The 14,270-nt window shown below is 41.9% G+C and overlaps 1 protein-coding gene across 13 annotated transcripts in view; it reads right to left on the reverse strand.

The window, feature by feature from the left end:
* Positions 1 to 3,782: 3,782 nt before the first annotated feature.
* Abcc9 (ATP binding cassette subfamily C member 9) overlaps positions 3,783 to 14,270 on the reverse strand; it is a 124,162-nt gene continuing 113,674 nt past the window's right edge. For 7 of the 13 annotated variants that reach the window (XM_076568230.1, XM_076568231.1, XM_076568229.1 and 4 more), the window contains 5 exons: positions 14,010 to 14,118; positions 12,448 to 12,551; positions 11,518 to 11,651; positions 8,449 to 8,511; positions 3,783 to 4,713 (listed from right to left, as the gene is read on the reverse strand). In XM_076568230.1, coding sequence (XP_076424345.1) covers positions 4,576 to 4,713; positions 8,449 to 8,511; positions 11,518 to 11,651; positions 12,448 to 12,551; positions 14,010 to 14,118 — 548 coding nt within the window. In that variant the 3' untranslated portion in view covers positions 3,783 to 4,575. Of the gene's footprint in view, positions 4,714 to 7,733; positions 7,913 to 8,448; positions 8,512 to 11,517; positions 11,652 to 12,447; positions 12,552 to 14,009; positions 14,119 to 14,270 lie in introns of all 13 variants that reach the window. The other 6 variants (XM_076568232.1, XM_076568228.1, XM_076568237.1 and 3 more) reach the window with 1 other exon arrangement.

The raw sequence follows: 14,270 nt of genomic DNA on the forward strand, positions 1-14,270 counted from the left end.
AGAGTAGATTTTTGTTTTGTTTTCTTGTTTTCAAAGAAAAACACACCCTTCTTTGGACTTTTCCTCCAGCCATGGCAGAGGTAGGCTGGGAGACACTGGAACAAAAAGTTTTGTCAGTCAGCATATTTGACCATGTGATAGGCAGAACAGGAAAGATTTTCCCTTCTAAACACCTCTCCCCATAAAAAATGATAGTAGTCAGTGACCAGTACAGAACATCAATGACCAGTGCAGTGTATCAATGGCCAGTGTAGTACATCAATGGCCAGTGCAGTGCATCAGTGGCTAGCACAGAGCATCAGTGGCCAGTGCAGTGCATCAGTGGCCAGTGAAGTACATCAGTAAGCAGTGCAGTGCATTAGTGGCCAGTACAGAGCATCAGTGGCCAGTGCAGTTCATCAGTGGCCAGTGTAGTGCACCAATGGCCAGTGCAGTGCACCAGTGGTCAGTACAGAGCACCAGTGGCTAATATAGTCCATCGGTGGTCAGTACAGAGCATCAGTGGCTAATATAGTCCATCAGTGGCCAGTGCAGTGCATCAGTGGCCAGTGCAGTGCATCAGTGACCAGTACAGAGCATCAGTGGCCAGTGCAGTGCATCAATGGCCTGTGTAGTGCACCAATGGCCAGTGCAGTGCATCAGTGGCCAGTACAGAGCATCAGTGGCTAATATAGTCCATCAGTGGCCAGTGCACTGCATCAGTGGCCAGTGGGGTGTATCAGTGGCCAGTGCATCATCTCCTTAAAACTACTGTTTGTGATTTGTTCTTTCTGAGATCACTGGTTATCACATCACCTCTAATTTGTGTTAAGTTTTCCTCAGAATATAACTTTACATTTTTAAAAAGGAGACTTATTTTCTTTTAAATTAAGTGCACACATGTGTGGGAAGAAAGAGTATGTGCATGTGCGAGTACAAGTGCTCACAGAGGCCAGAAGAGGGAGTGGGGTCCCCTGGAGCTGTAATTACAGGTGGCTGTGAGCCATCCAACATGGGTGCTGCGAACTGAACTTGGGTATATTACCCGTCCCACCATTCCTCTGACCCAGACTTGACTTCTAATCAGTGTGTACCACCTGGTCACAGCTTTGACCTCAAAGGCAAATCCTTGACTTAGATGGAAGCAGGGCAAAATCGTCCTGGGTACACAGAGAGAGGAGTTGGAAAAATCTGACTTCTCACGTGCCTGGTCCTTTGGGCAGACAGCTTAAGACGTCGAGGTGGCTATAAGCTGGGAAGCTAGAGAATTTTGCATCAAATCAGTCATAAAGGTTATGTGGGAGGTTAGAAAACGTTAAAGTTGTTCATAAAGTCTAGGTGCAAGGCAAAAGTCCAGCAGAAATGGTAATGTAACAGAAAGAAAATGAAAACCCAGAGACAATGGAACCGAGGGAGTGGCCAGTCCCCAGACTGACCTCTAGATATGCCCCCATATTCAGTTTTCATGAGCCTTGATTCCCCCTATTCCAGTTCTGACTGACATGGCTTCTCCTGACCTTTGCTCTTTGGGAAACAGGGTGGTGGTGACCGTAGTGTGGATGGCCAGTAGAAATTTGCTGCAGGGCATATAATAAGAGGTGATTTAAATCCCATGTAGATGACACATAGTGCGAATGTATCAACATGTAAAGATGAAGGTATTTGAAGAACAAATGTGACAATGAAAAAGATAATAACCATCATGATACCTTTCACCCTTTTCATGCTGGGAAAACGGGAAACATCAGCAACAACTGCCCATCCTCAAGCCAGACACATCTGGAAATGTATATAGCATGAGGCATATACATTTGCAATTTAAGCTCAGAAGAATCAAAGGCAAAGGATTCAATGGCTAACTCAGATGTGGAAAGCACACATTGTATTCTCATGAAAAATATTCATGCTTAGAATTCCTACTACTAGTTAAATGGCAAATCAAAAGAAAATGGTGTTAGGAGTCCTGGCTATCTTCTCAGATGAGATTCAAAACAAGATTGCATCAGCAAGGAACTAAAACAATGCATTCCATGACATGGAGGAGTCTGAGTAACTCAGGGTAAAATGACATCAGTGACAAAGAGAAACTAGTGCAGCCAGGCATGGTGCTGCAGGCATACAAACCCAGCACTTGGGAGGCTGAGCCAGAGGATCACTTGTGAGTTCAAGGCCAGGCTGAGCTAAATAGTGAAAGAGGAGGATGTGGGGCAGGCTTAGGTGGCTTAACCCAAACTTGGCTAGTTATAAATCTCATCTGAGGCACTTGCTAGAAATACATAAAATCTCTTCCTTGGTGAGTTTGAGCCAATGCTTAACAAATCAATGATGTCAAGAACATACAGTTACTGAAGAAGAAAACTGAATGTAAGTTTTCAGGCGCATCCTATTAGCTGGCATTTCTCCTTTGAACAGGTGGCATGTAGTTTTAGGCAATGGGCCAATATAGGAGCTAGTTCTATGACTGCATAATCCAAAGACTGTTAGAAAATGAGTGACAAGGGATAGACTAGAAGACAATTATATGAGTCAGTCAATAAGTGTTTGGAAAAAGTCCAGTCATAGAAACACTTAGTTCAAGATGTTAAAAAAATAAAAATGAGAAAGAAGGAGGAGAAGGAGGAGGAGGAGGAGGAGGAGGAGGAGGAGGAGGAGAAGGAGGAGAGCTGGTTCACTCAATGGAAACAACCCTGGGGTCTGTTTATAAAGAGATGGTACACATTCGTGACTCTTAGAAATCATGAAGGCAGGCAGACCAGGTATTGTCTGGCAAGTATGTTGACTCATATCTATTGACTGGTTAACATGCAATGGAACTGTCTGCAGAAGAAAAGTCACCTGCTGTAATTGAGTAAACAAAAGACTAGTTTATTATGTAAGATAAGCCAATATGTTCTCATGTACTATAGAGAGTAAACTTACAGTGTACATAATAAACAAATTTAATATGCTGAGAATAAATAGAATAAACATAACAAGGAGTAGTAAAGAGTAACCTGTAGATGCTCACTTGTGTGCAGGATAGTGTAGTTTTACACCAGAAGGGGCCATGTCTATAGCAAACCTTTCTGTGTAAGAAGGTGTGACTTGGTAATAAACATCATGGATATTCAGCCCCAAAAGAATTGTTCAAACGAGCAGTATTTTAGAAGATTAGTCAATTTTTATGAAGCACTTTTGAGATTGAATTTATTGATAATGACTGTGATCTACTGGCTTTTTGAAGATAATACTATTATTTTCTCCTAATGAAGTCTTATATGTGGGACAAGAGCTGGTGGTTTAAGCAAAGTAATCCGGACCATTTTTGTCCATCATTATGAACTTCTTACACTATGGTTCTGCATTTATGAAGACACCTGGATATATCCTGATCCACAAGAATTTTAAGTCTTGAAACACATGCATTCCCCATCAATTATGTGTCTTTGAGATCTTACAATGTGTGAAAACCCTTATATGAAACTCAGCAATGCTTGTATCAGATGGGCAAGAGTTACAGAAACTGTGGTAGCTAGGATAACAGGGAAGCTAATGTTCAGTAAGTTTGACTTTATTAACTAGTATTTAAGTGAAACAGGACACTTATACCCTGCAGATTTCTGGTACACTCTTGTGCACTAAAATTAGAACAGGACAAATGGTCACATGTATTTCATCAATGTCTACAGGTGAAATCTGCCAAGTAGAAATAAAAACTCACTATTTATGTAACCCTCCCACAGAAATGCATTGTAGGGAATATTTGGTACCCTTGAGGAATGTGCACTTGCCAAGATTAACATACAGCTAAGATGTGGCATGAATGTGTGTGTGTGTGTGTGTGTGTGTGTGTGTGTGTGTGTGTGTGTGTGATGGATAAGGCCATTTACCTATATTCTATATATAATGTAGCACTTCAGGGTTCAGAGTCATTACCTCGCTGATAAAGAATTAAACTCCAGAAAGCTTAACTGTCCTATTGCTAGAGGACTGAACCTAACTTGAACTTTCTCTTATTGGACAGAGGAAAATGGAAACAGGTACAATGTTTTCAAATATTCAACCTCATGTCACAATCTTTCTCTCATAAGAGGTTGGCTTTACAGAGGTACTAAAAATGCATAATTCTTGGTGAAAAGAAATTATTAAAAAGGGGAAAAGTAAAAAAAAAAAGCATTAAAAAATATTCTCCTAAGGTAGATCATGAACTTTAGTATTTCGTTAGAAAATGAATTTCTTTTACTCTCTTCCTACATGGGCGTTCCAACAGCAAGGCAAGGTTAGCCCTCCCGGGAAGAGTGTGGTAATGCAGATTTCTCATTTCAACCCCCATGTTTGACAGACCTTGACCAGACTTAACTCAAACTGATTTACTTGCATGTTTTAACATAGCCTGCTATTCTAACCTGGCCTGATCATTAGAAAAATAACCCAATGGTGAACCTACAAGAAGTGTCTCTCAGGAAACTGTTACACCAAAACAGGAAACAGAAACCTCAACTTTCATACAAAAATCTGCTGAAGTTTATGGTGCTGCTCTGTGAAGGCCAAGGTGAAGCTCCCTCGGGTGTGCTGACGGCAGGCATTTCAATCCAGGTAGGACTGCAAGGCATCCCTTCACATGTCTGCACGAACGAATGAGGCGAACACTCCATCTTCCTGGGCCAAGAGGCTTTCTGGGGTGTCGTATTCCAAAATGTTCCCTCGCTTCATCACGATGACCAGGTCTGCAGTCAGAATGGTGTGAACTCGGTGCTGTGTGAATATGAAAACCAGCAACATTAGTTATGAATCTGAACTCGTGAGCCAAAACAAGGAATATGAATATCTCACAAACCGGTCATGCATGGTTGCTTCTTTCCTTTGGGTATGCCAAGAAATACTCTCTTCTTGCATTAATTACTTAATTAGTTAATTAATACACTTCTAAACACCAACCAATGTAGTTAGCTGTGCCTGCTCTGTCTTAATGTTAGTCAGCTGGTGTTGTCACTATTTGACTAAACCTGACAACTATGCACACTAATAAGTGTGTCTCCGTTACATGCTGAAGGGAGCCATTGTCAACCAGTTGGGTTATATTTTATTCCTGTTTACAGTTATCTCATGTGTGAGCCCACTAAATCTCTGGATTAACACACAATGAGAAGGACCCTGAGAGATTCAGGTCTGGGGAATCCCACCTGGGGAAGTCTATTCTGGCATTCAGCATTTGAATGTGTTATTCAGGTGTATTGATGTGTGGTCTCTTATTCGGTGGAGATCACCATCACTCACTGGCTCACTTCCCATGTGGCCCCCTTGGAAGAAGGGCTATGGCATTACTTAATAGTAATAATAAAAACTGCCATTTATCTAGGATATGCCCTATGTTAAGTGTACCACACACTTGGGAATCATCAAAATGTTCTTCAGCAGTGGGTCTCCCCCTGCTCCACTCCATCAGGGATATCATTAGGGTTCAGACAGATCAAGAAAAATAGAGATGATCCAGATAATTAACAGCACAATCATCATCGAATCATCATTGAGACAGGTTTGCTAGCTTCAGAGGGCAAGGTCTTTTCATCCTGCCATCCCTCAGAGGATGTTGGCCAAACACGATGAGTGTTGTAATGATGTGTGAGCAGGCTCTGATGTCAGCCCGACTTACATTCCAGTTCCCATACCTGTCGCCTGCGCAGTCTCCATCAGCACCCTAACCAGGGGTGCTGCAGCTTTGTACCTACACAAGGATGGCAGCGATGGCCCTGCCTTCCAGCATAATGTGAGAGAATTTGTGTGGAAACTGCACACCCTTTCTGGCACATATAAACAAATGATAAATGTCAACTGCTGTTAGGAATTCTCTTGATGGTTTAGAAGGAAAGCTCTTGGTGGCCTTTATTCTTGCTGAGATCAGCCTAAACCATAAAAATCTAAAGCCAGTCTCATGCAGTTTTAAATTTGCTGGGAGACACATTTTAAAAGCAGCAACAAGCAGTTGAAAGCAACTCTAGTACATACATACATACATACATACATACATACATACAATCCTCAGCCTGTTCTCTGTTAGCATTTTGATGTGTAACCAGCATGAAAAATCTTCATGCGTCCTTCTCCCTTTTCTGTCCTTGCTGTTTGAGATGCATCATGTATTTTAGCCATGCAGTGACTCTCAAGAGCTACCAGCCACTCTCAAGGTCTCATAGTCACCTACAGCTATTTTTAGGAATTTTCCAGAAGTTGGGGGGCAATGTACATCTTTGAGAAAAGACCAGAGCCATGTGTACCCCCATGCATCTGGAAGAAATAGACATAGCAAATTGCTTTATAACTATTAATGCATTTTCTCTCCAGAAAAATATTATTTCTTCAATAGCCATATCAGAGGTGCTTAAAAAAGAATTTGGCTTTTATGTCTATGAAGACAGTTTTATAAACATTGCTGTAATAGTTAAAAATAATGTTTACTAAAATAACAAAAACATTGAAAAATCTTAGCCAACAGAAATAAATATACTTTGCGTTTATTCCATTAATTCACATTACTTTTTGTTGTTGTTGGGAAAGTGTGGGGTCAGTTAGTATTGAAGAAAATTTCAAAATGCTCCAGAGAAGTTATCCAATTGAGGGTGAGGAATAAATCATTTCCATAAATAAACACCAGGAACTAATTTGGAATGTGATGGCTCCTTCTAAGAAGCCAGAAAAACATGTATTTTTTTAAAGCTATTTTATGTTTCAGTGGCAGTTGACCAAGGTAATGGGGAGCTTTTAGGCTGAGAAAGAAAATAAATCTTAGCAGAGCTGTGGATCTCTCTGGAAGGAGCCTATGACAAGTGAGGTGCTGGTCTATCGTCAATGAGCCACTTGTGTAGCCTGGGCTTCTCCCGAGTCTCCTAGTGATGCCTCATCCCTGTGACCTTTAGGTGGGGGATGCTGGGAGTTTAATGACCTCCACACTGGGTGTGCATAGTGAAAAGTATTCCACAAATACAGTTAGAAATCAGGTAAAAGAATGTAACTTTGCATTAAAGATACAAATTGTGATCAAGTAATCTTCAAGATAAAGACTTCATGGGACTGCCCACCACCACCATGTTTCATGCAGAGCAGAGATTTGGTCTCCTGGGTTACCAAGGGTCTGACATTCCTTTCTCCTCCCACTCACAAAGGAGCAACAGGGAATTCTCCCTACATGTCTCTAGTGAGACAACTCTTGAACCATATTCAAGAAGTGGTATTTCACGTCAGCTGGTTCTCTAGTCTCTTAGATCATTTACCGTGGTGAGAATGAACTTGTGAGGCTGCCCCCCTATCAAGAAGGAGGAACCGAAGAGCTTATCAGGAAAATTAGAGAAAGTGGGGCTTCCTCTACCTGGGCCCTATGGGAAGTCATTTCCTGCAGCTTGAGGAAGACACACTTCAGAGAGTGGCTTTCCCCCACAAGTAGTAGGGGTTCTTCAACAGCTCAGGTTCTCAGCAATTACACCAAGCAATCACATAAATGAAAACCTTCTTTGGGCCGGTAACACACATGGCATTTTTAAAAGTGACTAGAAAAGAGCCTCAAATCAACTGATCCTTAGGACAGAGGAAAGCTTGCTTCCTATTTCTTAAATGCTGTCTTTGAGAACATAAGCATGCTCCTCAGTCAGTAGCACACACGGTATAAGCACTTGGTCGAGCTGACTTGCATGGTCATCCCCATGGTTAGTTCTTCCCCCAGCAATCCTTTCAATCACAGCCTCAGCTCTGCCTTGCTCAGGCAAGTCAGCTAAGACATCTACCAGAGAATGAGACACTTGGAGGAGGAGCAGATCACGCTGGGCTACTTGTTGGTCATCACCAAAGTAGAAAAGAGGCCATTCTTGTGTTCCAGCAAGTTTGGACCAGTGTCACACTCCACTAAAATACCCTCAGAAAAGACTAAAACAAGGCCTGCATCCACAATAGAAGAGACTCGGTGCTGGAGGAGAGAGAAGTGGAGAGAGAAAAGAATCAGTGAGAAGGAAAATGGACGAGGTCTCATCAAGTCTTCAGTGGGCTGCAATGAGAGCAAAGATCAGACCAAACACAACGAGGAAGAGACAGAAAAACTAACACCCTTGCAAGCAAGCAAATGGTGGCTAAGTGAATCAGCAACCCAATCAAGGCTACCTAAAATGCAGGGACATTACCTGCCCGTGCCATGGGCATCTCATTGTCTTCTATTTTAAAACAGGTGAATGAGGAGAAATTATATACAAATATTAGCTAAATTGGTCATGGAATTTAGGAACTTTCTGAAAACTACCATGCTGCTAGAAATTAGCACTGACACTGGTCAGCTGGTGTCCTTACACTTCAGATGGTGTCATTGAAAATAAATGATATATGTGACATGAAACAGGAGAGAAATACACAATTCAACATCAGTATATTTCACATTCTCAAACTTAAAACTCAAAGAGCCTTATAACCAAAGCTACAGAGGAAGGAAGCGATCCCACACATGTTACTTACAGCTATGGTCACGACTGTGCGGTCCGCAAAGGCTGTCATTACTACTTTCTGCAAAATGTTTTCCTGCCAAAGGAAAAGAGATGTTTTAACTTTCAGGAGCCTACTTTCTCTTGACAAAATATTTTATACCCCAAGATCAATACTCCACTGCCCTGTTCCTTCTGAGCATACTGACTCCAAGTCTTCCGTGGTGTTGATAAGGAAATATAGTTAATAGCAGACTGGGTTTTGGAAATGTCTTCAAAATACAAGAAAAGTCAGTTATCATAAGTGGAAAGGGGACCACGAGAAAGGAGGAAGAGATCTTTCTTTAAAAATTAATTTATTTTACCCTTGTGTGTATGCCTTGTGTGTATTTATGTCGAGAGTATGCAGGCGCCCACAGAAGCCAGAAGAGGGCACCAAACTCCCTGAAACAGGAGCTACAGGTGGTTGTGAGCTGGCTGATCTGGATGCTGGGAACCTAACTCAGGTCCTCCGTTAGAGCAGAGTGTGCTCATCACTGCTGAGAAGTTCTGCAGCCCCTGAGGAAGATCTTAAGAGATGGGGGTGGGGAGCAATGCGATGCATGTGACTTGAAAGCAGAAGGGAAGACTATTTCTTAGGAGGAGGAAGTATGGGGGTGGTAACGGCAGTGGGGGAGGCATGAGAATAAGAAGAAAGTACAGTGGTGGCATTTATGTGTGAAAGTGTCATGATGAAACCCATTGCTTTGTATGCTAACTGAAAAGGAAAGCTCAGTGGTTGATCTGACTGACAGATCTATTGCCAGGAACTCAAAGAAGAAAATGAAGCTCAGGAGCATGGATGCACTTGCTTATTAGACCACAGGCAGTATATGACTGAAGCTAATCAAACCCTATCCTGGTGCTAACCTTTGGCTTAGCAAGCAAAGAGAAACTGAAGTCCATGTCAAAACTTGGATTTTTGACCCATAAAGAATGTTTAAGACAAAAATACTTTCCTTCACACCACAAACTATGATTATCATTATATTTGAACGTGTTGTGGGTGAAGAGTCCATCTCACTCCTCGAGGAAAATCCCGTTACCCATGTATGCCATTCAGGTTGCTTGCTGCTGTTTGAGTCATGCATTCTCACTCCCTCTCCTTCTCTCCACTATGCTGAAGCAGATGTCCTCAGACATGGCTGATAAATGCCGATTTGCGTTACTTCCGACCATAGGCCATTTTGTTATTTTTATACTATGGTAATTGTGATGTCACATAACTTGGTAATGTACTTTGATTAGTCTTAATAGACAAAAAAGAAAAAAAAAGTTGTGAAGTTAGGCATAGCTGTTTGTGCTTGTAACCCTAGCTAGCTCTAAGGAGGCAGAGGCAGGAGGATTGCAAACTTGAGGCCAGCCTGGGTATGATAGTGAGTTTCAGGACAGCCATGATTACATGGTGAGACTCTGTCTTAGAAAGCTGGAGTAGGGGGCAGGAAGGAGCCAAATTATCACCTTCATATATGGTTGGTTCTTAGCAATCTTGAAGTGGCTTTATTTGGGGGTAATTTCACCCAGTCTGAAGGGAGCAGCAGGAAGGCAGCATGGAGTTAGGAGTATAAAGACTCTGGCCTTTCCCATGAGTACACAGGGAAGGCCATTCTTAACTCAAGTCATTATTAATTTTAACAAATACAAATTGTTGTAGCCAACAGATGGCTTTAGCTATCATGGTCTACTGAAAAGGGATCTACATTCCACAATTCAGAGTTCTCATGACCTGTGGCCTTATTCCTGCACACTGCTCTCATCCACTGAGCCCTGAACACACCTGGAAATGTATCAGAAAATAAGGATCCTGTGCTGATGAGCAACACTCACTCCTCCAGACTAAGATCTCTGCTAAACAGCCTTTATTTCTACTTCCCTTCCTTCCCTCTCTTCCCCACTATGAGTTCTGTACCAACATGGGTGCTGTTTCCATGACATTGATTTCTTTCAGAATCTTGTAAGTGAGGCCATGCAAGATTTGTTTTCCTGTGAGTGGCTTGATTCATTTAGCACAGTGCCCTACAGTTCCAACCATGCTGTCACAAGTGCTGTGTGTACCCCTTCGCAAAGGCTGTGTGGCATTCCCTGATCTCTATACACCACATTCTCTTTATCTGACTGTCAACACACTTAGGTGTATGAATTAATATGTCAGTAATGCTGAGGGGAGCAAGGCCATGTGGATGCCTGTCCTTTATAATCTGATTCCTTTTGATATACACCCGGCAGTGGGTTTGCTGGTTCACACGGTAGATTTGTTTTTAGTTTTTTGAGGAATTTCCATGTTTTCCAAAACAGCTGCGCTGATGTTCATTTGCACCAACAGTGTGCCAGGGGTCCCTCTTCTCTCTGTCCTCCATGGTGCTCACTGTTTCTCCATCTACTGCTCAGCATAGCAAGCCCAGTCAATTACACAGTCACATATTGCAAATGTGTTGATTTTCAACATTTCCACTACAACGAAATGTGGTCAATTGCTTGGGTTAGAGATACATTTGTTTGCTTGATTGACTCTTTCTATGCTGTATAACTGGATGGTGACTTCATATTGCTCTCCTCCCCGTGTGTGTGTGTGTGTGTGTGTGTGTGTGTGTGTGTGTGTGTGTGTGTATGTGTGTGTGTGTTGTATACAAATAGGGATCTGATGCTTATTTCTCATTTCTTCTCAACAGTGTTAGCAGTCTGAATTCATATCAAATGAAAGGTTTAAGGAGAGATTAAGAGACCAAGTGGCTTGTCCAGGGTCACATTTAGCCAGTGTGCAGTAGGGTTTAAGAAGAAATAGAATATCCCAACCCGAATTCTGCTTCTCTTTCTGTTTTACCATCGGGTTAATCTGTGATCTCCCAGTGGATGAGGGCTGAGTTTGTTTTTTATGAGTCTCTACTACTAGTGTAGATTTTTAAAAGTGAGTCTTGGTAAGAGAAACCCCTTTTGGTTGATCAAGGAGTCGGTTGGGGTGTCGTCTGCAACAATAACATTGAGGACTCCGAACCCAGTCAGAAGACCACACCCAGTCAAACACCTCCCCAACACGTTGGTTTTCAAAGCCGAGGTGCAAACTCACCGTGGCCATGTCGATGGAGGCTGTGGCCTCGTCCATGATGAGTATGCTGCTCTTTCTCACGAAGGCCCTGGCCAAGCAGAACAGTTGCCTCTGCCCGACGCTGAAGTTCTCCCCACCTTCAGTGACGGTGGCATCTGAGGCAGGGTAAGCAAGAGGCTCACTAACAATAGTAAGTAACTTTGGTGGGGGAGGGGAGTCAGGAAAAACATGACATGTGCATGACTGGCCTGGTATGATGTTGAAGAGATGGCCTCCTGAGAGGTAGTGAAGAGGATGCTGGCTCATCTTATTTTTGACAACATATGGAGAACTGGGTCCCAACAGCTAAGTCAAGAAATACTGCTAGACATTTGCAAGACCAGAAGACCTTGGGAATTGTTGAATTATTTAATCCAGTTCTCCCAGTTCTTCCAGGAGACTGTGTAATTTACCTACCTGTGGCCTAGGGAGATCAAGTGGTTTATTTAAGGTCATGTTTATCTGATGTGTAGTAGGCCTTGAGAAGAAATAGAATATTCCAACCCCAATTCCATTTCTCTTTCTGTTATATCAACCCACTAATCTGTACTGTCCCAGTGGATGAGGGTTGAGCTTGTTTTTATCAATGTATCTCCACTACTGCTGTAACTTTATTAAAACAAACAAACACAGATGAGGTCTGAAACATGGCTCAGCAGTAAAGGGCACTGGCTGCTCTTGCAGAGAACCTGTGTTTCATTTACAGCACCCACATGATGGCTCACAACCTCCTGTATCTCCAATCTCATGTCCTCTTCTGGTCTGCATGCACATGATACACATACAGGCAAACAGGTACACGTACATACACATAAATAAAAGTAAATAATATTTAAATAAAAAATGGCACTAGAATTATGCAGTCCTTCAGAGCATGGAGCTAGAGGCATGTGGAGTCACTTGTAGCTGTACCTAAACCTCCTGGCAGAGATTTCACCATATTCTTCAGCTGGGCAATTTCTAGAGCCTCCCAGAGCCTGTCATCCGTGCACTTGCACTCAGGGTCCAAGTTAAACCTGTAAGGAAACAACTCTGCTTATCAGTTAATAATAAACATGAGATGATATATTCAACACCAGAACAGGGCTCAGTTCAGAGCAAGCACAAAATCCATACTTTAGTGATGACTGTATGAATGACCTTCAATGTTAACACAAACATTTTTTACATTACCAGGTGAATTTGCATACATGATACAATATGACCAATATTATTACCCGGATCTATATTATACTTAGTATAACCAGAATATTGTCTAGTCAATATCCCATAGAACTGATGCTAAACACACAAGTCTGTGTGGGAATATATAATACACAACAGAAATATTCAGAGTATATCAGAGGTACACGTTGATACAATACTGCTAAGTAACTTGATGCATCTAGAACTTTTTTAAAGAATGTTTTTAATTTTTAAAATGAAAATATAATTACAGAATTTCTCCCCTTCCCTTCCCTTCTGCCAACATTCACATACAGCCCTGCTTCTGTCTCTCAAATTCATGGCCTATGTTTCTTTAATTGTATGTATGTATGTATGCATGAGAGAAATAGATAAATACAACCTGCTCAGTCCCTACAATGTTATCTGCATGTGTATGTTTTCAGGGATGAGCACTTCATACTGGATAACTAATTGATGTGCTCTTCCCACTCTCCGAATTCCTTAGTTACCTATAGTTCTTTGTCTAAGGCTGGACCACTAGAACTTTAAAAATTAAAGAAATCTTACATAACATTCCACACATTTTTTCTCTAATATAAATAATAATTATTAAATGGAGATAGCAAACACTTCTTTCTAATTAGGAGACAGGAGAGGGAATCAAGAGAGAGAAAAACAAAAGCAAAATAAAACAAAACAAAAAATAAAGCCACACATATACACACTCATACCTTCCCCGCCCACCCTAATGATCTAGTAGCTGTCTGGGTAGACCTTGGACTCAGACAGTCTGCTACTGGATGACAATTCTACCACTTACTTGGACTATGAACTTGAGAAAGACACAACAGCTTTGAGTTTCAAAATAATCATTTGTAACATAGGGATAATAATATGACCTCAAAGCATTTTCTGAGGATTTAATCAGACAGTATATTAAAAGCAACTACTAGGAGAGTGAATATCTCCAGTTGTTTTATACTTTTTACTGATTTATGGGAAACAACAAACCAGGGCAGAGAACTCTGGAGTTGCTTTGTCCAAGTGATTTGAGAGGAGAATAAAAGTTGTGAGAGGCAGGGAGGCAGATAGAGACAGTCTACGTTATCTGCTGAACCCAGGACAGACACACAGGAATCAGGCAGATATCTGAAATGTTGCCAGTCACTGCAGACTTTATAGACTCAAACAGGAGAGAGCTCAAAGCACATGTCTAGGCTAGCACACCCAGGAGCTCCTACTCCAGCTGTGGGGCAGCTGTGCTCGACTTGATCATCTTGATGAAGTCCTCAGACTAGTGCACTCACCGGATAGAGCCGCTGAACAGGATCGGGTCCTGGAGAATGATGGACAGTCTAGAGCGCAGTGTGTGCAGAGGCAGTTTGGAAATGTCTATCCCATCAATGACTATCTTTCCTGTTACAGAAAAACAAATGCTGCAGACATATAGCAAACTCATGAGAGAGATTTTCATTCATTTAATAATTAAAATTGTTCTCCCCTACTCTCTCCTACCATTGCCTGGCCATGAGGGCCTGGGCTCAGTGCCCAGTCCCTCCAATGAATGA

Source organism: Peromyscus maniculatus, chromosome 3 (genome assembly GCF_049852395.1).
Source record: "Peromyscus maniculatus bairdii isolate BWxNUB_F1_BW_parent chromosome 3, HU_Pman_BW_mat_3.1, whole genome shotgun sequence".
NCBI classification, from domain to species: Eukaryota; Metazoa; Chordata; class Mammalia; order Rodentia; family Cricetidae; genus Peromyscus; species Peromyscus maniculatus.